The sequence below is a fragment of the Emys orbicularis genome, chromosome 13 (genome assembly GCF_028017835.1).
Source record: "Emys orbicularis isolate rEmyOrb1 chromosome 13, rEmyOrb1.hap1, whole genome shotgun sequence".
NCBI lineage: Eukaryota > Metazoa > Chordata > Testudines > Emydidae > Emys > Emys orbicularis.
Window position 1 is genome coordinate 49676615 of NC_088695.1, and position 26385 is coordinate 49702999.

General features: G+C 61.1%; 1 protein-coding gene across 2 annotated transcripts in view; it reads left to right on the forward strand.

Annotated features, from left to right (window-relative positions):
- RBFOX3 (RNA binding fox-1 homolog 3) overlaps window positions 1-24379 on the forward strand; it is a 56424-nt gene extending 32045 nt beyond the window's left edge. The window contains exons 2-12 of one of the 2 annotated variants that reach the window (XM_065416207.1): window positions 10253-10504; window positions 12026-12163; window positions 12756-12809; window positions 13745-13837; window positions 17556-17616; window positions 18316-18369; window positions 19388-19520; window positions 20998-21037; window positions 22086-22144; window positions 22966-23044; window positions 24335-24379. In XM_065416207.1, coding sequence (XP_065272279.1) covers window positions 10253-10504; window positions 12026-12163; window positions 12756-12809; window positions 13745-13837; window positions 17556-17616; window positions 18316-18369; window positions 19388-19520; window positions 20998-21037; window positions 22086-22144; window positions 22966-23044; window positions 24335-24379 — 1008 coding nt within the window. Of the gene's footprint in view, window positions 1-10252; window positions 10505-12025; window positions 12164-12755; window positions 12810-13744; window positions 13838-17555; window positions 17617-18315; window positions 18370-19387; window positions 19521-20997; window positions 21038-22085; window positions 22145-22965; window positions 23045-24334 lie in introns of those variants that run through there. The other variant, XM_065416208.1, reaches the window with a different exon arrangement.
- Window positions 24380-26385: the final 2006 nt, after the last annotated feature.

Consider the following 26385-nt stretch of genomic DNA (forward strand, 5'->3'; position numbering starts at 1 on the left):
TACTGGGCCCTGGCCCTGGCCCTGAGTCTCCGGAGGAGGTTCAGCATTTCCCTGCATGGCACAGGGCAGGCCAGGCAGTGCAAGGAGCCGCCTGAGACTGGGATATTGGCGAAGGCAGGGAGGAAGCTTTAGGCCTGTGCTTTGCTTGCTGCCTGTCCTTTGAGGTTAGAGGCAGGTGGCCAGTGAATGGGGCATTCTGATGAGTAATCCAGCAGAGCTCCCAGGTCAAGCCAGGCACAGCCACAGGCATCAAAAGGGGACCACCTGTCCTGCTCTCGAAAAGTCACGTGAGCATGTGAGAGAGCCAGGCAAGGAGCAGCACTCAGCAACTAGTCCCAGGGCAATGGTGCCCTCCTTACCGCTGCTGACCTGGAGAAGGAGCTCTCACTGGGGCAGGACACTGCTGACCAAGCCGGGGAAAGCAGTGGGGAGCTCCCCCTGCCGCTAGCGGAGGAGGGGCAGCTGTGCCCCCCTCACTCCTCCCACTTTAACCCTGTCTGGGCCGGGAAGGGTCAAGCTCTGCGTAGGAACTCAGAAGGGAGTGGGGTTTCCAATGAGCTGCTCATTTATGGAGCAGTGCCCTGCCCAGGGAGCCGCAGAGCCTCACCCCTAAGACAGCATAGCAGAAAGGAGAGGGGGCACTTGCACGCTGCCCAGGAAGCAAAACTGCCCAATGTTGGCCTTTCACTGGGCCAAGCCCAAAGCACGATGCCGTTCATTAGCTGCGGAGCTGGACATGGGCCTGTCGCTGGGGAGCGCAGCATGGTCTCTCTGGGTCAGAGGGCTGCAGCAGCTGGGCAACAGGGCTGGGATGGGTTAATTCAGCGCCCCATTGGGCTGCTTATCCCTTCAGGCCCCAGCAGCATCTGCAGAGCTACCTAGCACCAAGTGGTGACATGCATGGGAGGCACCATCCCTGGGGATGAGTCCCGAGCAGCTGCCGAAGGTGCCCAGGCCTGCCCCCTTGTTCCTGTGGGCATTGCCAGGGAGCTAATGGCACAGGGCCTTTCTCCACTCGTGGAGGGTGTCTTTTGAAAAATGAGAAAAGGTTTAAAATGGAATCGTCAGCCCCAAGCTGACAGGAATCATCAGCAAAGTGCGCCATCGGCAGGAACCGGCCCCACACGCTCCATTCCTGGAAAGGCAATGGCCCTGGATTGTGCTGAGGAGGCAGAGTGTAGCAGGGATAAAGCAAGTGGAGCAAACACAAAAACTTCATTCATTAAAGAAACTCGTTAATGAGGGACATTTAATCAGCTAAAGATTAGATCCACTTCTCGCCTTGTGGTGAGCGGGGCAGGGAGAGAGCGCAGGCAGGGGCCGCGTGCAGCTCCCGCTGTAATGCAGGGAAGACAAAGGGTAATAGGTGGCGGTGGGACTGTGAGCTCCAGGGCAGCACAGCTTCTGCTCCGCAGGGCTCCCTGGTGCCGCTCAGCAAGGTGCTCCGGGGAAGTGGAGGGCTGGCGGGGGGTGAGCGCAGGGGGCTGCACTAGGGAGAAGCTGCCTCCTCCCCATTCTCCTGGGTCCGGCGGCTGTGTCTGTTCTTGAATCTAAACGGAGCGTGGTCTCAGGGACCCGCGGGAACAAGTCTGATCTCTTTATTTTTCCTGTTGTTCCACCCACCTGCCAGCCAGGCCGGGTTACACAGGGCTTGCCTGTGCGTGGGAGTGCCAACACCACCATGGGGCATCACAGACCTTTCGCCAGCCCCCAAAGTACTCCCCTCCAGCGCAGGGCAGAGCGTTTCCCAGAGCTTGGCACCCAGCATGCTGCCAGCCTGCCCACAGTTACTGCTGCCATGGGCACTATGGATAAAAGCATTGCTGCCCTACCCACAAGGGGCATCCTCCTGCCCCCGCGTGGGTCATGCATGGCAGCCTCTCACCCCATCAGCTGTGTTCCTAGCCAGCCACTGGGGTCCTCCCCTTCCTCCCCTCCCCACACACCCAGCTTCTCAGAGCTGGCACTCTGCCCACAGTAGCGGGGTCACAGTCTCGGTGGGGAGGAACTGCCCCGGGGAGGGGCTGGCGCAGGAGGGCAGGTTGTGTTTGTTCAGGTGGTGGGGAGGGAATGGGGGCGGGGAGTGCAGAGACTGGGCAATAAGCAGCAGTGTGGTTGGAACGTTCCCCCTGCCCCAGCTCCGCTCCGCGCTGCCCTCGGTGCCTGTGATGGTTCACCCAAGCTGTCCCACCCTCTCATTGGCCTCGGCCCCTGTTCCCAGCTGGCCTTGTGTCCCCAGCCCAGGGCCCTGTTGTTCTAAGGCGAATGCTCCGTGGTGCCTGCAGATAGCTGTGCTCGCCTGGCCACCGGCCTGGTGCAGAAGGGCCTTGCCGGATCGCCCGTCTGCCAGGAGACGCGGGGGAAGAGCGAGGGACCTATTCCCCTCTGTGGCGCTGGGGGCTGCCCCCGAGCTGGAAGCTGTCTCACCCCGCCAACCATAGAAGTGCCCAGGAGGTGCTGCTGGCTCTTCTGGCTTCCTAACCACCAGGCTGTGCCACACGGCTCTCCTGTCCCAGCCCTGGTGCTATGTGATGCCAAGCAAGGATACAGGGGAGGCAGAGCTGAGCAAGGCCCAAAGGGCTGTGTCTTTCAGGGGCTTCTTGTCCCCTTGTGAGGAGATCTCAACCCCAGCATGACTCTGCTCCAGCCCTTCCAAACACGGCTGCTCACTTGGAGCCCTGGCAGTGTCTCCCAAAAACTGTGTTTGAAGATGAGTGAGAAGCCCAGTGTGTGGGGGTGAATGCCCACTATGGCACAGCCAGTGTGCACGAGAGCTTGTGCGCTGTTGGGCATGCCACTGGGCATCCTCTTGACAGCCAAGTGCTGCCCAGCACTCCAGGGCTTTACCGCCCTGCTGCCCCGGGCATGACCCCCCGCCCCTCTGGGAGCCCTCTCTTGGCTGAGTGGTAAGATGAATTGATAGCTGTTGGCTCTCAGTTCCAGCTGGGTCTCTGAGCTCTGTCTCAGGCGATGTGCTTAATCTCCTGTCTCATTTATTAAATGAGGGGCATGGGCCATTAATAATCAGAATATCTTTTAATGAAAATGCAGAAAATCACCGTCCAAGCTGCCATCCGGGAGCATCCCCTGCGCTCACACCGGGAGAGGGACATGCTGGGTGCAGTCCAACCTGCTTATTAGAGCGGCCCCGCGCCCCGTGATGCCAGGGGTGCAGCTCCTCACTGCCTGGGGCAGTCTGTTGGTGTGTCTGTCTGTCTCATGGCTCAGCAAAGCCCTGAGGCTCAGCCCGTAAAGCTGACGTCGAGCTCAGAGCTCTGCGCAGCCCTGGGCTGGGAGCTGAAGGACAGGGATGGCTGGGGCTGTGTTATCGCTCCAGATCTCAGGCCTCTCTGGGTGTCCAGCTCCCAGACTTTCCCACTAGAGCTGGGTTCTGCTCTGTTCACATTAGCCCCTGACACATGGGCCTGCTACTGTCCTAGGGCCTTGTGCATTTCCTGCTCCCTCTGGCTCTCTTTGGATGCACACTCCGGAGCAGCGTCTCTTTGGTCTGTGAAGGAGCTCCTTGCAGGAGTGGTCGGTTTATTGCACAGCGGGTTCTCTGCAAACCATACAGTACGGAAGTCAGGCCCATCCCCTGGGCTGTCACAGCTGGCTCACTGTCCGTCATGCCCCTCCCTACTTCATCCCTGTCAAACTCCCAGCTCACCCTACCTATTGCCCTCACTTGTCTCTCCCCACCCCGCCTCCTTCTCTTGTGCTTTTCCTGGCTCAGATCCTGTGGGCTCAGTGCCTGGAATGCGGTGCCCTCCTCCACACATACAGACACCCCATCCCGCCCCTCTTGGCAAGTAAGGACCTCAGCTCTGCTCCAGGCAGGTGTGAAATTGGGCTTGTGAACCCTTTGTTTTCCAGAAGTGTTTTCATCTTAAAATGTGTTTGTGGTGCTAGGGCTGCCTGCTCTATGCTAGGGGCTGGCACAGAGAGTGCCCATATGCAGCATACAGACCAGGGCACTCGGCTGCCTGCTCTGTGCTAGGGGCTGGCACAGAGAGTGCCCATATGCAGCATACAGACCAGGGCACTCGGCTGCCTGCACTGTGCTAGGGCTGGCACAGAGAGTGCCCATATGCAGCATACAGACCAGGGCACTCGGCTGCCTGCTCTGTGCTAGGGGCTGGCACAGAGAGTGCCCATATGCAGCATACAGACCAGGGCACTCGGCTGCCTGCTCTGTGCTAGGGGCTGGCACAGAGAGTGCCCATATGCAGCATACAGACCAGGGCACTGCTATCACTGCTGTGTGCTAGAGCTGAGAAGGGCCAGCCCTGCTCTAACACCCAGGGCGCTGCGTATGGACCGTTGACTAACCCAGCGCTAATGGCTTGAGCTCCCAGCCCCATGCCCTGGCCACAAGCAGCCTGTTGGGTTCTTACAGGCAGCAGGCAGAGGCAGGGCCGGCTCTAGGCACCAGCGTCCCAAGCATGTGCTTGGGGCGGCACTTTTCAAGGGGCGGCACTCTGGTCTTTTTTTTTTTTTTTTGCTTGGGGCGTCAAAAAACCCGGAGCCAGCCCTGGGCAGAGGAGAGAAGTGCTAGGGCCATATGGACGACCTCTGTGTCCTGGGGGAAGCAGATACGGGGTGCCCATAGCAGCATGGGCAGAGAGGGGTGCTCTGCTCAGAGCGCCAGCTCAGGAAGGTGATCTGAGTGTAGTGCTTTGGGGGGTCTGGAGGAGACACTGAGGGTGTTGGGGAGCAGGAGGGGACTGCAGAGCTCTGGGTGGGAGGCCTGGATGAAGCAGGGTGAAAGCTCTGGGGTTCCTGTGGGATGGGGCCTTTCCTGGAGCACGGCCTGTGCAAAGCAACTTGTGTGGAGGGAAACTTTCAGTGCAGCCCATGGGGAGCAGAGCAGCGGCCAGGTTCCCAGTGATGTGATGGGCGTCGCTCAGCTAAACTGTCACCTGTCTCCCTTCCCTTCTGGGACCCCCACACCCACCCATCCCCTGTGAGGCCGCCCCTCCCACCTGGGACCCCCTTCCCACTCACCCTCTGTGAGGCCACCCCTCCCACCCAGGATCCCCACCCATCCCCTGTGAGGCCGCCCCTCCCACCTGGGACCCCCCACCCACCTCCTATGAGTCCCTCCCCTCCCACCCAGGTCCCCCCACCCATCCTCCTGCAAGTCTCTCCCCTCTGGGATCCCCCAGCCTCCCTCTTCCTGCAGGCCCCTGTGTTCCTATCCCTGAGCGAGGGACCCCCTCCTCTATTCAGAGCTCACTGAGCAGGTGAGTGACTCCCCATCCTTCTCCCTGTCAGGTGCCTGGGGATGAATGGGCAGCGCCTGGTGGGAGGGATCGCAGAGGGAGCCATAGATCAGTGCCGCTGCAGCACCGGCAGCAGCACCAGAGACAGCAAGCAGCAAAACAGGGGAACCTAATGGGCCCTGAATGAAATAATACTTGGGATGACAAGCACTGCGACAGCCCTAATTAATAACCGATATGAATGCGGCTGTCAGGGGACGGGCTGGCTGGGCGCCAGCCCTGGGGACCTGCTGAGGTGGGGCCGCTCCCCCACCTGTGCTCTGCATGCTCCTGTGCTTCCTCCTGGTCCGTGCATCCCAGCTTGCCCTGCCCTGGCAGAGAATTCATCATGCTCCCCAGTGCCCTTCAGGGACCGGTGTAGCACTGCCAGGGCCCAGACCCTGCTCTGAGCTACGCCGGCTGGGTCATCCCTGCTGAACAAGGAGCTCTGGGCTGGGTGAGTCTGGCCCAACATGGAAGTACCACCTTGAAAGCCTCGGGAGAGCCAAGCCTGGACCCATTCGTGGGCTGAGGTGGCCTTTCATGGGAGCTGTGGTGAGGAGCAGCCTGAGCGATGGCTTGGCCCAGCAGGTGCTGGGGAGTGATGCTGGGATGGGGAAAGGAAAGCAGGCTGCTGGTGAAGCCCTGCCACCACCCTAAGGCCACAGAACTGCTGCTGATTCAGGGCACGGGGCCTCCGGCTGGTCCAACCACTGCAAGGAGCTGGTAAACAAGGTAGGAAGGGGCTGGCTGCCTGGGCTCCGTCCTCAAGGGCCCAGGGCATGTCAGGGGCCAGCAGGGCTGTAGGGATTGCTGAGCCTGCTCCCCTTCCTGTGTGTGGAGGCTGTGATGTGTGCATTGCTTGTCCCGCGGGGAAGGTGACTGAAGGCTGCTCGGGTCAGTATCTTCAGGGCACCTGCCTGGCAATCTGGCCAGGCCTACACCCCCTCATTGGTTGGTTTAGCAGCTACCAGCACTGGGTTCTGCCCCAGCTGCAGGTTGTGGTAAGGTGCCCGGTTATTGGTGGATGGGTCTTAGTGCAGAGTGGTGCTGGATTTGTTCTGCTGTGCCTGAGATGATGACGCAGGCCCCATGTCCCCCCATGTCGGGACCCAGGCGCTGTCAGACAGGGTCACGGAGACCACGTTCGCATGAGCCCCACTCCGCTCGGGAAGCGAGACACTGTTTTTTCTGTTCTCAAATGCCTGGCAGTGTTCTCCGAGCACTGGAGCTCACCAAATCTGTGCCCCCAGCTGGGGGCAGGCTCGGGAGTCTGCTTCACCCCCCGGGCAGTGCACTGTGCTGCTGGCCTGGGCCGCATTGTTGGGGCCCATGGGACCGTGCCAGAGGCACCATTGCCCCCCCCCCCGAGAGCCCTGCTCCCTGCGCACTTGGTAGTGTTGTTATTCCTCCAGACACTGCTCAAAGCTCTTCCTCACTTGACACAAGGCTCCCAGCTGGTAGGGCAGGACAGACTCCCCAGTGAGACAGAGCCCTGCCCCAGTCAGGGGCATCCCATTTCCATCTGCAAAAGAGAGGTTCGGAGCAGTGACCTAGAAGCCCTGGGCTTGGACTGTGGCAATTTTCTCTGCATGGGACTTAGGAGGAAGGTGAGGAAACCCTGCTGGGATCTGATTTACTCTTGACTCTGGTGATGGCAAAGGACTTTGTGATTATGTTGGTTTTGTCCTGAAAACCATGCGGCTCTTGGCTAGCTCTTTGTGTTGGAAGGTATTCAGCAGTGCAATTAACTCACTGGCCGCCCTGATGCCCAGCAGTGCAGGGGCACAAGTGAGGGCCATGTCTGGACTTTGAGTCCTAACTAACTACATGGCTGCTGCTTGTTTTCACGGACACGCCACTTGGTATTTGGTGTCTGACTAGATCCCAAATGTGGGTCCGTCCCATCCGAGACAGGCTTGTGGGAGGATCTGGCTTCAGCTGAGTGTGGTAACTGGCTGCCTAATCCCAAACTGAAAGACTCCGCAGGCTAGTCCCAGCCCTCCATGGCAGGGTATTAGAGCAAAGTGCCTGCAAGCTCTGCAGTCCCTCACTCCACGCCCCGCTCTGCCTCCTGCTTCGGGAGCCTGCTTCCCTGAAACGGCGAGCAGAATCTCCCGTGTTCGGAGGTGGCACTTTGTCCCAGGCCCACAGGTAATAGTCTACACTTCACAGCGCCGTCTCTCCCCAAGCATGGCAGTGCCAGCAGCCAGGGAGCAGAGTCTTTGCCAAGGACACCTCTGGAGATGCACCAGAGGATCACAGTGTAGCCTAGAGCTTGATGTTAGGGCTGTTGTTGGCTGGTTCCAAGGTGCGTCGGTGCTGCCAGCCTGAAGCTCAGGCCACTCTGGCAAGCGTCTGGCTGCGTCCCTAGGAAGCTGCGAGTGGCTGAGTCAGCGGAGGAAGAAGCCCGTAAGCATTTGAATGACTTGCAGATCTTTAGTCAGACTGGATTTACATATCATTACCCACAATGCCCTGGGTTATAAGTCTCAACTTCCTCCATTAACGATTCAGTTGCCAGTGCAAGGTCCCAGTAATGGGGAAGGCCTCAGCTAAAGTTTCCCCTGCCCGCCCACCCGCCTGCCATCATCCCCTCCCCAATATCTTGTCTGCATCGTAAATTGGTCACACCCGCAATGAAGGAGCTTGTGTCCGCAGTCCAAGCCAGGCACACAGCAGGAGAGATACTACCCGGATGGGGTGCCAAAGCTGTGTTCTGCTTGCTGGCTAAAGGCTTTGCAGCCGTTTGTTGACACGGGGGGACAGAGGAATGTGTGTGCAGGGGGCAGGGGAGCAGGTGTTGGACCATGACTGAGAGGCCCTCGGTGACGGTGGGCCTTGGGTTCTGGGTGCTCTATCACCGCTGGTCAAGTAGTCTTGTTGGCCAGGAATCAATAGTAAGTGGCCTGGAGCCCATCTCAGGTCCCACTCGACAAGGAACCTGCTGGGTCCCATGGCTGGGAGAGGGACGGAAGGGCTGGACAGGCAGGTGTGTTAACTTACAGCCCCCGAGCATGGGATGGGGCCTAGGGAGCAGCCCTCCCCTGGACAGCCCTGAGTGAGGAGCACAGCACAGCGCCTGCTGCGAAGGGCTCTTTCCACTCCCAACAGGGACTGATGACCAGCTCCCTAGGAGTGTGCTCCCTTCTCCCCAGCCCGACGCCCTCCCACGCCTGCATTCCAGCCCCTGCTCCGTCACTGCACTGAACTGCTCTTCATTTGGATAATAGAGCAGATCCCCCAGGCAGGGTACAGACTCGGTGGCTGCTGCATTTATTTATGCTTCCCAATACATTTGCAGCTAGGCAAGCACCACAGGACCCCCACCCCATCCTAGGGCCCAGGACGAGCCCAGGCAGGGAGAGCTGTGGAGCCCTGCCCCAGTGCAGCCTGCCCAGGAGGGCCCCAGCTGGCCCCGGGCAGGCCCTGGGTGCAGGGAGGGCTGCTAAGGGGATGAGCTTCAGCAGAGCCCTGCACTGGGAAGATTCCACCCCAGGTAGACAGACACACCCACCCTCCAAGAGCAGCAAGGGAAGCACACCCCCAGGGCCGGCACACCTCCATTCCCTCTCCCTGGGGCCCCCTGCCTACCACTCCCAGCATGCCTTCTCCCACCCCCTCCTCCAGCCTCCATCCCCTCGCGGTCAGTCACTGCTTGTGTCAGGCTAGGGCTTGGCCCGGGCTCTGGCTTTCAGCCCTGACCCCACAGGACGGGGAATTCCCCCTGCCTGTCCCAGGAAGGAGGGTAAATTGAGTAAGTTAAAGCAAAGGGGCTAATCAGTTCTTTGATATCTGCCTTGCGTGCCAAGATGCCATTTGACATCTCTCCCCTCCCTGCTCCGCTCCATCACACTGGCTCTCCTCTCCTTTCCTCTCCTCTTCTCCACCTTTTTCTTCCCACCCGTGGGTGCCTGACTCACCGGGCAGTGTGTTTGCTAATCATGGGTAATGATGCCAGAGCGGCTGGGCTTTCTCCCTTGCTGTTCTCCAAGTTGAAGTCTGCCCTAGTTTCTCTCTCGGGAATGTGCAGACTGACTTCTCGGAGGATCCCTGCTCAGTAGGAGCCAGGGGCTGCTGACCTTTGCCAGATTCAGAGTTGCACCAAAGCTTGTGGGTCACCACTCGCCCCCTATTCAGTGGCCCCTGGTGAGTCTGAGTCCAGTTCCCGGTGCTGCCCCACTGCTGGCTCAGAAAAGCGGGGGCCAGAGGGCTGACGGAGCAAGTGAGACACAGACCAGGGCTCTGCAGAGCAACGCTCTATAGATGCAGCGGTAGGTCCACAAGCCATTTCAAGGCCTCTTCTGTGACACTGGATATTGTCCAGTTCACCTCTGTATCCATTCTGCTGGGTTCGGTGGCTTGGCTGTTCTCACCAGTCACATGAAGGGGAGTCTTTGAGTTTCCACTTGTGCATCAAGTAGCTGTATCTTCCCTGGTTTGTTTGGATGCGGTTTGGTGTGGCCCAAAGTGCACGTGGCAGCTCAGCGTGTTGGCTGCTCTCTGTCCATTGGGCCTGAGGCACACGGACTGGCTCAGGCTGCATCTGTCCTGGCAATAGTTGGCAGCCACCCATCTGGCACCTTTGCCAGCCTGAGATCAGGATGGCTGTTCCACTCAGACATTTCTACAGCCAGGGTTCCCTGTGAGAGGACAAAGGGCCATGAGCCCTCCTGCTGCAGGGCATGAGCCAGCCACTTCCCTGTGGGGAACTCACCCCAAGGGACTGGACTAGATGAACCCCAGGTCTGACCCTCTCTGCCCATTCCTATGGTCCTGTCAATAGAGTTACAAGCCCCTGCAAACCCCTGTCTCCATGGGGTCCCCTCCCCCTGCCCCCGGGCAGCTCCCCGCAGGACTGCCCTGCTTTGGCCCGTGGACAGTATGGCCTCCAGCCCCTGGGTTCTCCTGGCCTCACCACCGGCTCCGAGGTCGTCTCAGGCTCTGAGTGGGGCTGGACAGTCAGCAGCCTTTTCTGTGTCTCTCTGCAGGGTAATCAGGACGCCACGGCTCCTCCTGAAGCAATGGCTCAGCCCTACCCCCCAGCCCAGTATCCTCCGCCTCCCCAGAATGGAATCCCTGCAGAGTACGCACCCCCGCACCCCCACCCCACACAGGACTACTCGGGGCAGAGCACGGTACCGGAGCACGCCATGACCCTCTACACACCAGCACAGAGCCACGCCGAGCAGCCGGGCGCTGACGCCAGCACGCAGTCCATAGCGGGGACGCAGACGGTATCGGTAAGAGCCCCCGTGGAGCCCCGGGTGGGCAGCAGGGCCTTTCAGGTGAGAGGAGCAGTGATGGGCCACGAAGGGACTCAGGGTCCTTTGGCCCCAGGCTGGAGCTTGGGGCAGTGCAGTCGGTGTCTCTTGGGGGGCAGGGCAATATGCCAGCGTGGGGGAGGGGGCGAGATGGTAGCATGTGCTCTGAGAACGTGTGACCTGGGGAATCCTGGAGTCACCTGCCTGGCAGCAGGGGGCTGTGGGTCAGGACTGAGGGGCATGGCAGAGTTGTCAGTAAGGTGGGGTGGGCGAGGCCCGGGCTGGAATAACAGGTGGGTCACGCAGCCCCTGCCTCCCGTTCCCAGCTTTAGCCTAGGCTCTCAGTCCAAACGCTCGGCCCCTGCCCCGGAGCTGAGCAACATGTGGCTACAAAGGAAGAGCCATAGGCTGAGCCTGAAGCTCCAGCACCCCCGGTGGCTGCTGTGCCCACTGCACGGGCAGCGGCAGTTTGCGGTTGCCAGTCCCTCTCCCAGTTTACCGGCTCCCCTGTCATTTCTAATCACTTGTAATCTACCTGCTTGGCTACTTTCCAATCAGATAGCTTCAATTAGGTGGTTGTAATGCAGCTCCGAGCGGAAAGTGCTGAGCCATCACTTCCCAGCCCGCCCCCGGCGCACCATGGAGCACAGCTGGGCCCGCTCCCTTGCACAGCTCTGCCTTCCCTCCACACGCCGGCACGCTCGTCCACACGCACTGCATGCACACACACACACCCGTGTGCACACTGCACATGCCTGCTGCATACGCAAACGCTCATCCACACACACACTGCACACATGCACATTTGTCCACACTCACATTGCACACACACTCATTTAAACTTATGCTGCACACACGCACACTCATCTGCATTCTGCACATATGTGTGTACACTTATCCACGCTGCACATGTGCACACTCTTGCACACACACTGCACATCCACACGCATCCCCACTCACCTTGCACACGCTCACACTTACACACTCACCCTCTCACATAACTCTCTTGCACATACACGTGCACACACTTGCACACCCTCCCTTAATTTAGTCTACTGGAGCTGTGTTGGTGACAAGCTAGACATGTGCTACCAAGGTGTAAAAGGAGATGGGGCCCGGGGGGCTGTGGGAGGGGGCCATGCACTGTCAGGGCTTTGATCCCTGGGTCCATTTGCCGTAATGCCAATGCTGACACGCTGGCAGGCCGCTCTGCAGTGCCAGGCAGCTCTTCTCCCTGGGGTCAGGCACAGCTTCGCCCTGCACTTTTCACAAGATGTCTCCACCCCCGCAGTGGGAGGAGCTCGCTCACCCCCTCTCCCTCGCATGGCCTGTCTGGGGATCAGACACTGCAGCAGGAAGAGCCTGGCCTAGACCATAATGCCAGGTAGGGGGTTAGTGATGCTGCGTGGGGCCCCTCGGGGGCAGTGGCTGTTGGCGGCGTGTCCCCTTCCCAGCACGAGTGCTGCAGTGGGCTGATGATTGTGGGGGCCTGTTTTCCAGCAGACAGATGAAGCTGCGCAGACAGAGAGCCAACAGCTCCATTCCTCAGAGAACACAGACAAGCAGCAGCCCAAGAGGTTACACGTCTCCAACATCCCCTTCCGGTTCCGGGATCCAGACCTGCGGCAAATGTTCGGGGTGCGTATGGCCAGTGTGTGCACCAGCCCTGTCGTCCCTGGTGGGCCCAGGGCCCAGGAAGCGGCAGGGCAGGGGACTTAACATTGCAAACATAGAACTAATGGATCCTAACAGTGCTCAAGTGCTCGCCTTATCTTGCCTCTTGTCCGTATGCCGGGCTCTTCCCCTTGCCCCATGGCACTTCCCAGGCTGCTACCTCCAGGAGCCTCTCATTACAGCCCAGCAGGTTAGCTGGGCCCCAGGACTCTGGAGCTCCGGCCCGGCAGGTTAGCTGGGGCCCCAGGACTCTGGAGCTCCGGCCCGGCAGGTTAGCTGGGGCCCCAGGGCTCTGGAGCTCCGGCCCGGCAGGTTAGCTGGGCCCCCAGGGCTCTCCTCGAAGGGTTGCCAGCAGAGAATTAAGTTGGCAGTCCCGTTGCTTGGGGCTTCACTCAGCCTGTGTGAACATGGCTAGCGCTGTGCAGGCTGGGACCCTTGCCTGCTCTGCTGGTGGGAGCTTTGCAGCAGGCCTGCTCCCTGCATGCCTGGGGGATGAGGCAGGCCCCTCTGCGGAGCCCGGGCGCTGTTCTCACCCCTCTGCTCTCTCTGATTGCAGCAATTCGGGAAGATCCTCGACGTGGAGATTATTTTCAATGAGCGGGGCTCCAAGGTGGGTGCTGCCCGAGGCCGGCGTCATTACAGCAGCCCCGGGAGCAGGCCAGGCTGACCTGTGACATGTGCGTTTCTCCTGGCAAAGGCTCCACTCAGGGAGGGACTCAGGGGCTCGTCTTCCCTGCTCTTCCTGACTCGCTCCTGTCCTGCCCCAGCTGTCTGTGTGCTGCTGCTTCTTTCTCTTGCTCCCTCCCCCTCTGCGGCCAGGGGCCCTGACCCACACTCAATCCCCCTGCCTCTTGCCTGCACTCAGGTGCCTCCCCGCTGGCAGCGGCTCAGACACAGCGATGGGGACAAAGGGCACTAGTCTAATGCCAGCCCCTTACCAGAGGGGAGCAGCCACTGTTCACCCTCATCTGAGCAGAAGGGATTTCACTGGGGGGTGGCTCGGTTCCTCTGTCCCATGCCGGGGGGACACGATGGCTCGGTCCCTCTATCCTGTGATGGGGGAAATGGGCGGGGGGGGGGGGGCAGCTTGGTGTCTCTGTCCCATGCCAGGGAGGGGGAGGGGAACCACGGCTTGGTCCTTCTGTCCCATGATGGAGAGTGGATAGCATGGGGTGGGCAGTTCAGTCCCTCCATCCCACACCGAGGGGGTTGGTTCGGTCCCTCCGTCCCACGCCGAGGGGGTTGGCTCCGTCCCTCCGTCCCACGCCGAGGGGGTTGGCTCCGTCCCTCCGTCCCACACTAGTACAGGGCAGCCCATATCCCTGTGTGTGTGGGTGTTTCTGTTGGATCTTCCCTGCCTCTCTGTTCCCCTCTCCCCATGTATTGGGGTGACTTGGGGGCGCTCTCTCCATGCAGGACCTGGCCCTGAAGCACACTGCCTGAGCCTCCTGTGCCAGCTCTCCTGATTCACCTGCTCTCTCTGTCCCCATTCCCCTTCTCTCTCGCTCTTGCTCTCTCCCTCCCCCCTTTCTCCTCTGCTCACAGGGTTTTGGGTTTGTAACTTTTGAAACTAGCACAGATGCCGACCGGGCACGAGAGAAGCTGAATGGCACAATCGTAGAGGGACGGAAAATTGAGGTGCTCAGATAAGTGTGACTGCCATTGCCTGCTCTGTGTCGTCCATGCGGGTGCCAGGGCCTCCCCTGCCCCCAGGCTGCTCGCCCTGCACACGCCCTGCCCGGGGACTGCGGGGGTCCAGTCATGTTGCATGCCTTGTGCATTCACCCCTGCTTTCACCTGTCCTGCTCCTTTGAGCCAGCCAGAGGGAGGGATCCTGACATCTGGCACAGAGGGAAATCCAGGCCCTGCCCAGGGACCATGGAGAGGTTCAGCAGGGGAGTGGGCTTTGCTGGCTTCCTTCCCTCTCTGTGCCTGCTCAGCCCAGCATTAGCTGGTCCCAGGGCCATGCCGGAGTCTGGCCCAGAGCGGAGTCCCCATCATGCATGTTCTCCTCCTTGTGGTGCTGATGGTGGAATGTTTGCGGAGTGCCAGTGCATGTCCCTGGCCAGGGGTGCGTTGCATTGGGGCTAGGAGGAGAGCTTACCGCTTGAAGCAAATGGCACGGGAGCAGGAGGGCAGGTGAGGGCTGGACCCCAGGGAGCTCTGGGGGCAGTTGGAGGGAGCGCTGAAGGCCAGCAGCTCTGGGGAGCACAGCTCCACCTTGACTGAAGTTCACCAGTGAACTGAGCGTGAGGGTCAGTCTGGGCCAGGGATTGTTGGTCAGCACCAAAGAGCAGCTGCATTAGCTCTGGGGGCTGCAGGGCAGGACAGAGGGACACGGGCAGCACTGGGGAGGCAGCAGGTAGGTCTGAGATAGCAAGAGATGCCACAGGTCAGCAGGGAGGAGTCAACACTACAAAAGTGGCAGAGTGGGAGATGCCGTGGGTGAAAACTGAACAGCATCAGCAGAGCTGGGGGGGAGCCCAGGACGGGTGTCAGTGGGGATCTGCGGGTGGGGACGGAGGGGCACGGACAGCTGGGGGGGAGCCCAGGACGGGTGTCACTGGGGATCTGCGGGTGGGGATTGAGGGGCACTGACAGCTGGGGGGGAGCCCAGGACGGGTGTCACTGGGGATCTGCGGGTGGGGACGGAGGGGCACTGACAGCTGGGGGTGTGCCCAGGATGGGTGTCACTGGGGATCTGCGGGTGGGGACAGAGGGGCACTGACAGCTGGGGGTGTGCCCAGGATGGGTGTCAGTGGGGATCTGCGGGTGGGGACAGAGGGGCACTGACAGCTGGGGGTGTGCCCAGGATGGGTGTCAGTGGGGATCTGCGGGTGGGGACAGAGGGGCACTGACAGCTGGGGGGGAGCCCAGGACGGGTGTCAGTGGGGATCTGCGGGTGGGGATTGAGGGGCACTGACAGCTGGGGGGGTGCCCAGGACGGGTGTAACTGGGGATCTGCGGGTGGGGATTGAGGGGCACTGACAGCTGGGGGAGGAGCCCAGGACAGGTGTCAGTGGGGATCTGCGGGTGGGGACTGAGGGGCACTGACAGCTGGGGTGGAGCTCAGGACGGGTGTCACTGGGGATCTGCGGGTGGGGACGGAGGGGCACTGACAGCTGGGGGGGAGCCCAGGACGGGTGTCACTGGGGATCTGCGGGTGGGGACGGAGGGGCACTGACAGCTGGGGGAGGAGCCCAGGACGGGTGTCACTGGGGATCTGCGGGTCAGGACGGAGGGGCACTGACAGCCGGGGGAGGAGCCCAGGACGGGTGTCAGTGGGGATCTGCGGGTGGGGACGGAGGGGCACTGACAGCTGGGGGGGAGCCCAGGACGGGTGTCACTGGGGATCTGCGGGTCAGGACGGAGGGGCACTGACAGCTGGGGGAGGAGCCCAGGACAGGTGTCACTGGGGATCTGCGGGTGGGGATTGAGGGGCACTGACAGCTGGGGTGGAGCTCAGGACGGGTGTCAGTGGGGATCTGCGGGTGGGGACGGAGGGGCACTGACAGCTGGGGGGGAGCCCAGGACGGGTGTAACTGGGGATCTGCGGGTGGGGATTGAGGGGCACTGACAGCTGGGGTGGAGCTCAGGACGGGTGTCAGTGGGGATCTGCGGGTGGGGATTGAGGGGCACTGACAGCTGGGGTGGAGCTCAGGACGGGTGTAACTGGGGATCTGCGGGTGGGGACGGAGGGGCACTGACAGCTGGGGGTGTGCCCAGGATGGGTGTCACTGGGGATCTGCGGGTCAGGACGGAGGGGCACTGACAGCTGGGGGGGAGCCCAGGATGGGTGTCACTGGGGATCTGCGGGTCAGGACGGAGGGGCACTGACAGCTGGGGGAGGAGCCCAGGACAGGTGTCACTGGGGATCTGCGGGTGGGGATTGAGGGGCACTGACAGCTGGGGTGGAGCTCAGGACGGGTGTCAGTGGGGATCTACGGGTGGGGACGGAGGGGCACTGACAGCTGGGGGAGGAGCCCAGGACGGGTGTCACTGGGGATCTGCGGGTCAGGACGGAGGGGCACTGACAGCTGGGGGGGAGCCCAGGACGGGTGTCAGTGGGGATCTGCGGGTGGGGACGGAGGGGCACTGACAGCTGGGGGGGAGCCCAGGACGGGTGTAACTGGGGATCTGCGGGTGGGGATTGAGGGGCACTGACAGCTGGGGTGGAGCTCAGGACGGGTGTCAGTGGGGATCTGCGGGTGGGGATTGAGGGGCACTGACAGCTGGGGTGGAGCTCAGGACGGGTGTAACTGGGGATCTGCGGGTGGGGACGGAGGGGCACTGACAGCTGGGGGGGAGCCCAGGATGGGTGTCACTGGGGATCTGCGGGTGGGGACAGAGGGGCACTGACAGCTGAGAGGGAGCTCAGGACGGGTGTCACTGGGGATCTGCGGGTCAGGACGGAGGGGCACTGCAGAGCTGGGGGGGAGCCCAGGACGGGTGTAACTGGGGATCTGCGGGTGGGGATTGAGGGGCACTGCAGAGCTGGGTGGTGAATGCGCACAGTCTACTACTGCATTTTGCCTGGCTCTGACAGAGACTGTTGGACCCTCCCATTCATGGGCACCAAAACTGTCCCCCGCCCCACTCCAGTGCAGACCTGTCCCTCCCAAGGCCCCTCTGAGTGGTGTAAAACAGGAGGCTTCCTCCTCTCCACACGTACAGTTCAGCAAATCTTCCGGGCTTTGCCACTCGCACTGGCCAGGCAGTGTGCCTAGCACTGGCCTCTCCTCCCACTGCCTCGTGCCCATGTCCCCTGTACAGCCCCCAAGGCTGAAAGGACATTTTCACTGTAGCAGGCCAAGGCACACAGCACCCTGTCGAACTCAGCTGGGCTCGGCTCTGGATGTGGGGCCGAGGGCAGCTGTCTGCTAGCCACAGTGTAAGCTCCCGAGGCCTCGGTACTCAGCACCGCTCAGGATCAGGTATCAGTTACCCCAGGGGCTGCAGGTCAAGACTGAGGATCACCAGCAGAACTGGAGTAGCAGGGGTGCCACAGGATAGGATCGTGGTGTACCAGTGGCGCTGTGTGTAGGAGCCCTGGGCTGGAACAGCAAATGCAGGAGCTGTGGGTCCAGATCATGGTGCAGCGGGAGCCCAGGGGGAGTCAGAGTTGCGGGGCATGGTAGAGCTGTATGCAGGTCCCCGGGTTTCCAGGCAGTGTGGCAGTGCTACGGGACTCCAGCCCTGCGTCCCCCCACACCGCCTGGCCCTGGTGATCATGTCACTGGCATTGCCCCCAGCCCCAGGCCGGAAGAACTCCACATAAACGCAGCTGAGCAGGTCCCGGGGGCTGCAGCGATTCTGGGTGCAGACAGTGATCTGTCCCGTGCCCTCTCTTCTGCAGGTGAATAACGCCACAGCCCGAGTCATGACGAACAAAAAGGCTGCAAATCCCTACATCAATGGTAAGGGCCGGAGGGTGTGGGGCAGCAGGGGTGGGCTCAGCAAGGCGAGCAGCTGTGGGGAGCCGCCCTTGGGGCCTGGGAGCACGAGCATTGGGAGCATGGTTTGGGGCTTTTATTCTTCCTGCTCCTAGGGCCTGAGGCTGCCCTGGACTCCCTGCGGGAATTCCCAGCAACGAGCAAGAGCCAGGCTCACCAGTCCCAGCTCCTCCGGCTCAGGCCAGCCCCCCAGTCCCATCAGCATCTCTGCCCAGAGGACCCCAGTAAGGAGGGTGTTAGTCCCAGGGCAAAGGGCTGCACCGAGCGTCTGGGGCAAGCAGTGCGCTCCATGGGAGGAGCGGGCAGTGGGACCCTGGTCTCTGGGGGTAAAAGGCTCAGCGACTCCTCCCCCTGCTCTCCTGAGACACTTGCTACACTATGCCCAGCTCCCCCCCTCCTCCCCCTTGCAGTAGGGGTCCCTTGTCATGGCCGCAGAGTTTGCACTGGGAAACGTGGAGAGTGTGTGCCAGCAGCTGGGAGGCAGCCGCTCCCACAGGCCTCCTGCAGGCCAGTCCGGACGCTGTGCAGCACTGGCCTTACAGAGCTGCTGCTGCCTGTTGGTGATGAGGCTGCCACTGGCTGTGTCCCCATGGCCCATGGAGGGGGTGGGGGCTCTCTGGATTTCCCCGGCGGGGGCTCACTGGCTCACTGTTTGTGTGGCAGGCTGGAAGCTGAACCCGGTGGTGGGAGCTGTCTACAGTCCTGAATTCTATGCAGGTAAAGTTTCAGAGTAGCAGCCGTGTTAGTCTGTATCCGCAAAAATAACAGGAGTATATATATGCATCCGAAGAAGTGGGTTGTAGCCCACGAAAGCTTATGCTCTAATAAATTTGTTAGTCTCTAAGGTGCCACAAGTACTCCTGTTATTTATGCAGGTAAAGTCGCTCAGGCCAGTCCCTTTGGCAGAAGTGCTGCCTCGGGTCCCACGTGGCTCTGATTCCCTTGGGCCTGCTCCTCATGCCAGCCTCTCTCTCAAGTGGGGATTACAACTGCAGTTAGCACCAGCCCGGCCCCAGCCCCGATGCTGGGCAGAGACCATGTGCCTTGTGGCAATAGGGCTCATAAACCCCCTGGGAGTACCCACCTGCCTCACGGCAGTGGGCAGGACTCTGTGCTTGGTGATGGGGGTTCTCCCAATGGTAGTGCCCGTCCCTTCCAGCAGTGCCACATGCCAGTGCTGAGGGCTTTCCCTTCACACAGCTGTTGGTATGTTGTGGCTCTCCCAGCATTTTGAGGGGCTGTTTGAACAATTACCCCACCAGAGGCAGGGAGCAGAATCCCTGTGAAGGAGGGTGCAGTCCCCTGCACCAGCTGCTCTCAGCTCTGCCTCCAGCCTGTCCCTTCCCTGCCTGCCTCTAGCCCTGAGAGAGGCGAGGGCTCCTGGCACTACCTTCCCCAGAGGGCCCCTCAGCTCAACGACTGCAGCGAGGGGCCGGGGTAACCCTGCGTGTATGGTCCTGTGCTGTGGGGCAAAGGGACGGCTCCCTGCTTCCCTTCGCTGGCACTGGGGTTGCGCTGGCCGTGACTGGGTGGTGGTTGTGCAGCCAGAGAAAGCCCAGGCTCCTAGCTGCTGGGCCTGCGCTGGCACAGGTGTCCCTACTTCGGAGCAGGGGGTGCTGCTGAGGTGGGCGAGCGCCGCGCAGGAGGGGCCCTTCCATCTCCCTCAGGGCGCCCTGTGGGCAGGCGCTACCCAGAGAGCTGCTCTGGGATGCTCATGTCTCTCTATTGCCTTCAGTAACAGGGTTCCCGTACCCAGCCACGGGGACAGCCGTGGCATACCGAGGGGCGCCCCTAAGGGGCCGGGGGCGTGCTGTCTACAACACGTTCCGCGCCGCACCCCCGCCTCCACCTATCCCCACCTACGGCGCGTGAGTATCCCAGGGAGCCAGGCTTCCTGGAACCAGCGGGGCCCTGGGCCCTGGAGCAGGCAGCAGCTTTCCCCCTTTCTTGGGAGACGGACTTGCAGGAGAGGCGCTGCTTTTCCCAGCATGTCATGTGGCTCAGCTGAGAACGGAGGCTGTGGGCCTGTTTTCCCTGCATGGCTGGGGAGGCCCAACACCCTCCCATGGCGCTGGGGTCTCTGTGTTCCTATCTCTGCACCCCATATGTGCAGCCTGGGGTGGGAGAAGCAGACCCAGCATGTGGGGTACGGCTCAGCGGAGGTGGCACCGTTCAGTCGAGCTCTTTGAAGGCTCCTTGACTCCTTCCATCTCGTGGTGTCTCCTGAGGAGGGAGGGTTTATCCCCTTGGTTTCATGCCCCAGGTACTGGGTAATCACAGGGGAGGACTTTGTCCAGGTGTCTGGAGCAGCTCACAGCTGTGAGTGGCAGCCTGAGGACAGACACCCCAAGCTGGCGGTGTTCTGTCACTAGATTTCACCAAGCCAGAAACAAACGTGAGCTCCTGGATCACTAAGAGTCTCACCGTGGAGTCACAGACAGTCCCCTTAGATTCTCCTATCCACCTTGCCACCAAGATAAACTGGACTTAGTAAGAAATGGTCACCTATCACCCCACATTCAGGTTGTTTCGAGTCCCAAGAGACCCGTCACTTAGCCCAAATCAGTTGGGGACTAAACACTAAATACATTCTTAAAAGACTAATACCTACTTTGAGCAAAGCTAACATCCAGGTGACCTGGTCTGGTCTCCAGCAACAAGGTTGTCAGTTCTTTGCTAATGCCTGCAGCTTGGGCAAGAGCTGGCATCTGGCCTGCCAGCGTCACAGACTCCAGGTTTCTAAAACTAAACTGGCTCTACATTAAGAGAGCTATGTGCAAACATGCTGTAACTGCAGCGAGCATTCCAGCCATGTGCACACAGACTGACTTCCTGTGCCTACTCCACACTCCTCCCTCCAAGTTCCATGCAGGCTCTATACCCTCTCTCTGTAGTTGGGTACCAACCCTCTGATGCCATGGGCTCCTGCATATTTTCAGCTGGGACAGCACAGAGCAGCCCCCAGAGAAAGTGGCTGCAACCTCATTTCCTCAAGAGCACTTGTTCCTCCTCAGGCTTTGTGGGGTGTCACTCTCCTCCCCCAGCTTCTCCCTGCTTTCAGCCCTGAGCATCCACACTGGCAGGTGCGGGTCTAATTGCAGGTATACCCAGGCCAGCCTGGAGCAACCCAGACTGATCTCAGCATGGCTGGGACCAGACTGCCGCCCAGGAACTCCAGAGCGTCGTCAGACCCCCAACTGCGAGCCAGGATGGGGAGACGGGTCTGGCCCACAAGGAAACAATAAACCCACTTTCAGATAGCCTGGCCACTCCCCACCCACATGGCGCTGGCAGCTTCCGGGCTTGCCCTCTGACGCACAGCCTGTCTCTTTGGACTGTTTGCAGGGTCGTTTATCAGGATGGATTCTATGGCGCTGAAATTTACGTAAGTGCTGCCCGCTCCTCCTGGACGTTATGTTTCACGTTTCCTTGCTGATGCCAAAGGAAGCAGAGGCCGGCTGGATTGAATCCCACCACAAGGGTGGGGGCTGAGAAGCCATAGGGATGGCCCTGGGGCCTGCACTCTGCCCTGCATCTTCCCCTGCTGGTAGCAGCTGGGAATACACCAGCTGGGCATTCCTCGCCGCTTGGCACTGAATGAGGCTGTGGTTCTGATGGTGGTTTTCGTTTCTCTCCATTTTCATGTATTCTGCAAAGTGAGGAACTTTACAGAAAATGTGCAGAATGTTATAGACTGTCTCATGAGCCACGATCCAGCTGAGAACTGTGATCTCGATACTCTAGACAATACATGCCAAACAAGCTGGTGTTGCTAGAGTTAAAGTCCCATTAGAAGAAGGTTTCCGGAGTGAGAAGAGATGGGGGGATAAAAGAGGTGCCTACATGGAGGCCGGGCTTCTAGGAGCAGGGTAGGAGGCGGGGGCTGCAGTAGGAGCAGGGCAGGGGAACAGGGGCTGAAAGAGGCACAGGGCAGGGGCTGCAGTCGGAGCTCTGCAGGGGCAGGGGGCACAGTGCTGACTGCTGTGCCCCTCACAAGGGCCCCTCGCCAGGCAAGCGCTGCGCTGGATTTATGCTCTCGGACAGCATCAGCGCAGTGCATCACACCAGCATTTAAGCTCCATATTTAAAAGCCATTGGCCCTGGCTTAGGCGGGCAGCTGAAGGATTTATCTAACGTGACACCTCATTAAAGCGATCAGGGAAGTGACATTTAATTGCTTCCGGATAACGTGTTTGCAAGCCCCCTGGGAATGCTAATGGGCCTGGCATTTGCCTCATGGTGCAGACACCCGGCTCCTAGCAGGGTCCCACAGCTCCCACCACTCACCAGCTGCTGGGCACAGCCGAGGGGAGCTCTTTGTAGGGTGCCCAGCTGTGCAGGCTCCCTCAGGGGTCTGCTGGAAGGTTGGGCTCCACCTGGCCTGCCCGGAGCCCTCTCCCTGCCTGACGACGTGTCTCTTCTTGCTGGCACAGGGGGGTTACGCAGCCTACAGATACGCCCAGCCGGCGGCGGCGGCAGCATACAGCGACAGGTGAGGCACTCCTCTGCCAGCCGTGCCCCAGCCAGAGGCACCTGTGGCCTGGCTCCCCGCCAGCCCATTGAGCTCATGTCAGCAGCTTTCATGCCTCCCTGGAGAGAGAGGCCTGGGGACAGAGTCTGGGTCACTTGTCACCTCTGTTCCCAGAGAGGGCACACGGCGAGAAAGGGACATGCTCAGAACTGATCTCATTGCAGCCAGCACCCCCTCCACGTCCAGCCAGCGGCTCCTGCTCCTCACCAAGCTGCTCCTGTTAGCCACCTCCAGTGCCCACGGCCCCCTCAGCTAGGAGCTGGGCATCCCCCAGGTGCCTATCACAGCACTCCAGCTGGTCCCTCCCTCACTGCCCACGGCGTTTCCCCAGGAGGGGAATGGGGTCGAGATGCAGAGCTGGCCTAGGGACTGACGACAGCCCCCTTCTGCCCTGCCTGCCGCCAGGGCCTAGAGCATTCTCCAGCTCTCTCTCCATGCTGCACAACACCAGCCACCACACTAGGGACGCCATGGGGCCGGGGGAGTGACTCACCGACAGACCTCTGATCAGCCCTAGAGGCCGCCCCCTGCAGGGTGGAGCCCCTGCCTCCCGCTCCTGCATGGCTGGCAGAAGCATCAGATAAATGCAGCACTCCTGCAGCCAAATCCCTGGGCCCAGAGAACCCCCTCCCCATGGGATAGGCCCCTCAGATGGCCCAGAGAAGGGCCAGCCTCCCCCAGCCCCCTGGGCACAGCCTCCACATGGGGTTCAGCAGGGGAGGTACCTGAATGGGTGGGAGGGGGAACCGCTGGTTTCTAACGCCCGCTGTGTTTGCTCCTAGCTACGGCAGAGTGTACGCAGCCGCGGACCCGTACCACCACACCATCGGCCCTGCTGCCACATACAGCATCGGCACCATGGTAAGAGCCGCCCCCTGACCCTGACTGCAGCTGGGGGAGGGGGCACCACACCCTGTGGGATGGCTTGACTGGAATGAATTTGCATGGGCCTGGGGGAGTGGGGGGGGGGCAGCAGGACGTCCCTGCCATGGTCTGACTGTCGGGGAGCAGCAGGGGAGCATTTCACTGGTGGGAAAGCCCAGGAGAAACTTGACTCCGCCTGACCCCACACAGCCTGTCCCCCCCCCACTCAAGGGAGCCCCCAACACACACAGACCCATTATACCCCCCGCCCCAAGCCTGCGGGAGCCCCTGACCCACCTTACACTGGTATAGAGATCAGTAACTCCTTTCTACCTATGCTGTATGGGGGGGGTGAAGCTGGAGGTCTGTGGCCCCCCCTAGCCCTGGTGCCCACCGCACACTCACATCCAGCATGCAGAGAGCCGACCCGCCAGGGAGCGTGTGCACACGTGTGTCTGTGCAGCCTGGCACCCACCGCGACACACCGTCCCACACAGCGCGGTTCAGGGTGGTTTAGCTAGCTTTGCAACCAGCATCAAAGATGAAAAGTCCCGTTTGTGGGCAGGGTCTCCAAGCCAACCAGGCGTTTTCTTCCTTTTTTTAACCCTCCCTAATGCCCTGGCCAAGGCCTGAGCTGCCGCATGTCAGGGTGGGTCCTGCCAGTGCCCCTCTGCACACCCAAAGCGTGGCACTCGGCGGGGCAGGAGTGTGGAGCTCAGGCGGCCTCCGGGCCAAGAGCTGGGCGTCCAGCCACACCGTGCGCAGAGTGGGAGCAGCACTGCCGCAGTCCTGGGCGGGGAGCCAGGTGGAGAATGGAGGGGCCCTGATAGGGCTGCAGGAAGTGTCCCCCTGCTCCGTGGAGCAGAGGGGAGGGAAGCCAGGCAGCACTCAGAGCAGGGGCCTGACGCCAGCCCCTTGGAGGAACCAGGCAGCAGTGGGCTCAGGAGGGATTGGCGGCCCTGGGGGCTGCCTGCTCTGCTCCAGGAGTATGGGGGGCTGCCGGGTTGAGAGGAAACCTCTCTCCCACTCAGCCCTTCCCACCCCAGCCAGAAAGAACCCTGCATGCTGGCGCCCAAAGAGCGCATTGTCCCAAATGGAGCTGATGGGAACGGCCAGAGCCCAGGCAGTGCTGGGAGCAGCGTGCGCAGCTCCTGGGAGCCCTCGGCACCTCCGCCCCACCTGTCCTCCCGGGACAGGACGATATGATGTCATTAAAAAAGGGAAGAAAATGGGCCTTGCCTCTCTCTCGAATACTGATTGGCTTTTCTTTCATCTTTGATGTTGCAGGCTAGTCTATACCGAGGAGGGTACAGCCGCTTCACTCCCTACTAGCAAGACACCCAGCCCCTCCCAACACTAACACTGACTGCTCACTAGAAACCAAACAAACCAAACTAAGCAAAGGCAGAGCCTCTCGGAAGAACATGGTGCCCCTGCCAGGGGCCAGGGCTCCGCCCGGCTCAGCGTGGCACCTAGAACCATAGGTCTTTACCTCAAGCTGCTCTCATCCCGCGTCTCATGTCTCTTTGCTCACCCACCTCTGTCTGTGACCTGCCCTGGCTGAACTGACTGTGTTGCAAAGCAAGCAGCCTGGCCACTGCCCTGCTGCAGGGCTGGGGCGGGTCCTGCTCTCCCTAGACCTACAACCAGCAGCAAACCCCGGGAGAGAGCCCAGGCTAAGCCCCCTCCTCTGCCCCCGCTGCCAGGAAGCCGTGAAGTCCAAAGGCCAGGGCGTTCCAAGAGAGCTGCCTTCCTGCGCAGAGCCACGCCTGGGCCTGGCACAGTCTTCCACTGCCCCAGCTCCCTCCAGCATCTCTGCGGCAGGCAAGCCTGCTCCTGCTAGGCCGGGCTTGTTCTTCTTGTGCAGGCGCCTGACCACAGCCAGGGCCCCGGGCAGGGCGCTGCTCACACAAGGGAAAGGAGCGGAGGGTTTGTCCCTTAGGATAATGGGCTGCCTGGCAAAATGGGCCGGGAACCCCGCCCATCTCAGGAGCTGTGGGCAAGGCGGAGCATGCAGGGTAGCTAGCACTAGCAGGGATAGCTGAGACTGGGGGGCAATGAGCGTGGCCCCACCCCAAGACTACACTGGGGAATAGCACCCGCCATCCCTCTGCACAGCCTCTGGCCAAGTCTTGGAACCCCCCATGTGCGCCTGGCTCTGGGGAGCAGCAGCCCCTCTACTCAGGTGCACATCATCGTCATAACATCCGGGGGAGGGGTGGCCTGTGTTTCAGGCCATGGGATGCCAGCCGGGGTTAGCTTTTCGTCCCTGGCCCAGCCACCCCCACCTCTTCAGTCACTACAGGGGAGAGAGAGATTGGAGTCGAGCAAGACTGCTCTGTGGGCCAGGCGAGGGGCAAGGACAAAGGCCGCCTCGTGAGAGAAGAGCCTGTGGGGTGCAGGCCCAGCCAGGGGGGTGGGCTCGTCCATCTGCCTGGGCATTTCTGGGGGGACAACAGGACCCGCTACACAATCCTGGAGCCGCTTTGGAAGGAACTAATGTGTCAGCCCCACCCCACCTCCCCCTGGTGTTTGCTGAGCGGCCCCCAGCACTGGCAGTCCATGCGTGGCTGAGCTGGGCCCTGGGGCGGGGGTGGAGTCCAGCGTCCCTGCCTGCCTGGCTGCGCCCCGTGCCCTGCTGCTGGGCTGGCCCTGGGCGCTGCTCTCTGCCCCCAGGTGGCTGCAGGTGGCTCCAGTGAAAGTTCTGCCTCTGTTTGTGTTGTAGTGACACCACAGCTGCTTCCTTCTGGGACCAGGAAGGGCAAAACAAATTAAAAACAAAGCAACAAAAAACAAAACAAAGAGGCAACCAACCAACCGAGTCCCATACTGTCCACACACATGCACCGAGCAAGCAAGTCCAGCAGGAGGCGCTGCACCCGCCTGAGTCACGGAGAGTACACACCGACCGGACAGCGCCGCGGCCAGCTGGCAGAGAGCCGCCCCTCTCCAACCCTGCCCCAGCCAGCAGCCATGTTGGGAGACTTGGGTCCCCCTCCCCCTCCACAGCCTAGGGCAGGGAGGGAGCGAGAGCAGTGCGGAGTGCTGGGACAGCCTCGGAGCGAGGACTCTGCAGGCCCCAGGCACCCGGCCTGGGCACCGCGTCTTCCTTTCTGCCCTCCCACGCCAGGGCCGTGGGCAGAGCGCCGCAGCAGCCCACGCCCTCCTGCAGGTTTGGGGGACTTGGCCTCAGGGGTAGGAGTCTTGCTTTTTGTTTTCAGAGCTCCAATGCTTTTGCGCTTGCTGGCCAGCGGTGTGTTGAGTGTGTGAGGCCTCGGCTCTCTGAGCGGAGGTGGGATGGTTGATGCAGCAGCAGTTTGCCTGGGCTGCTGGGTGTT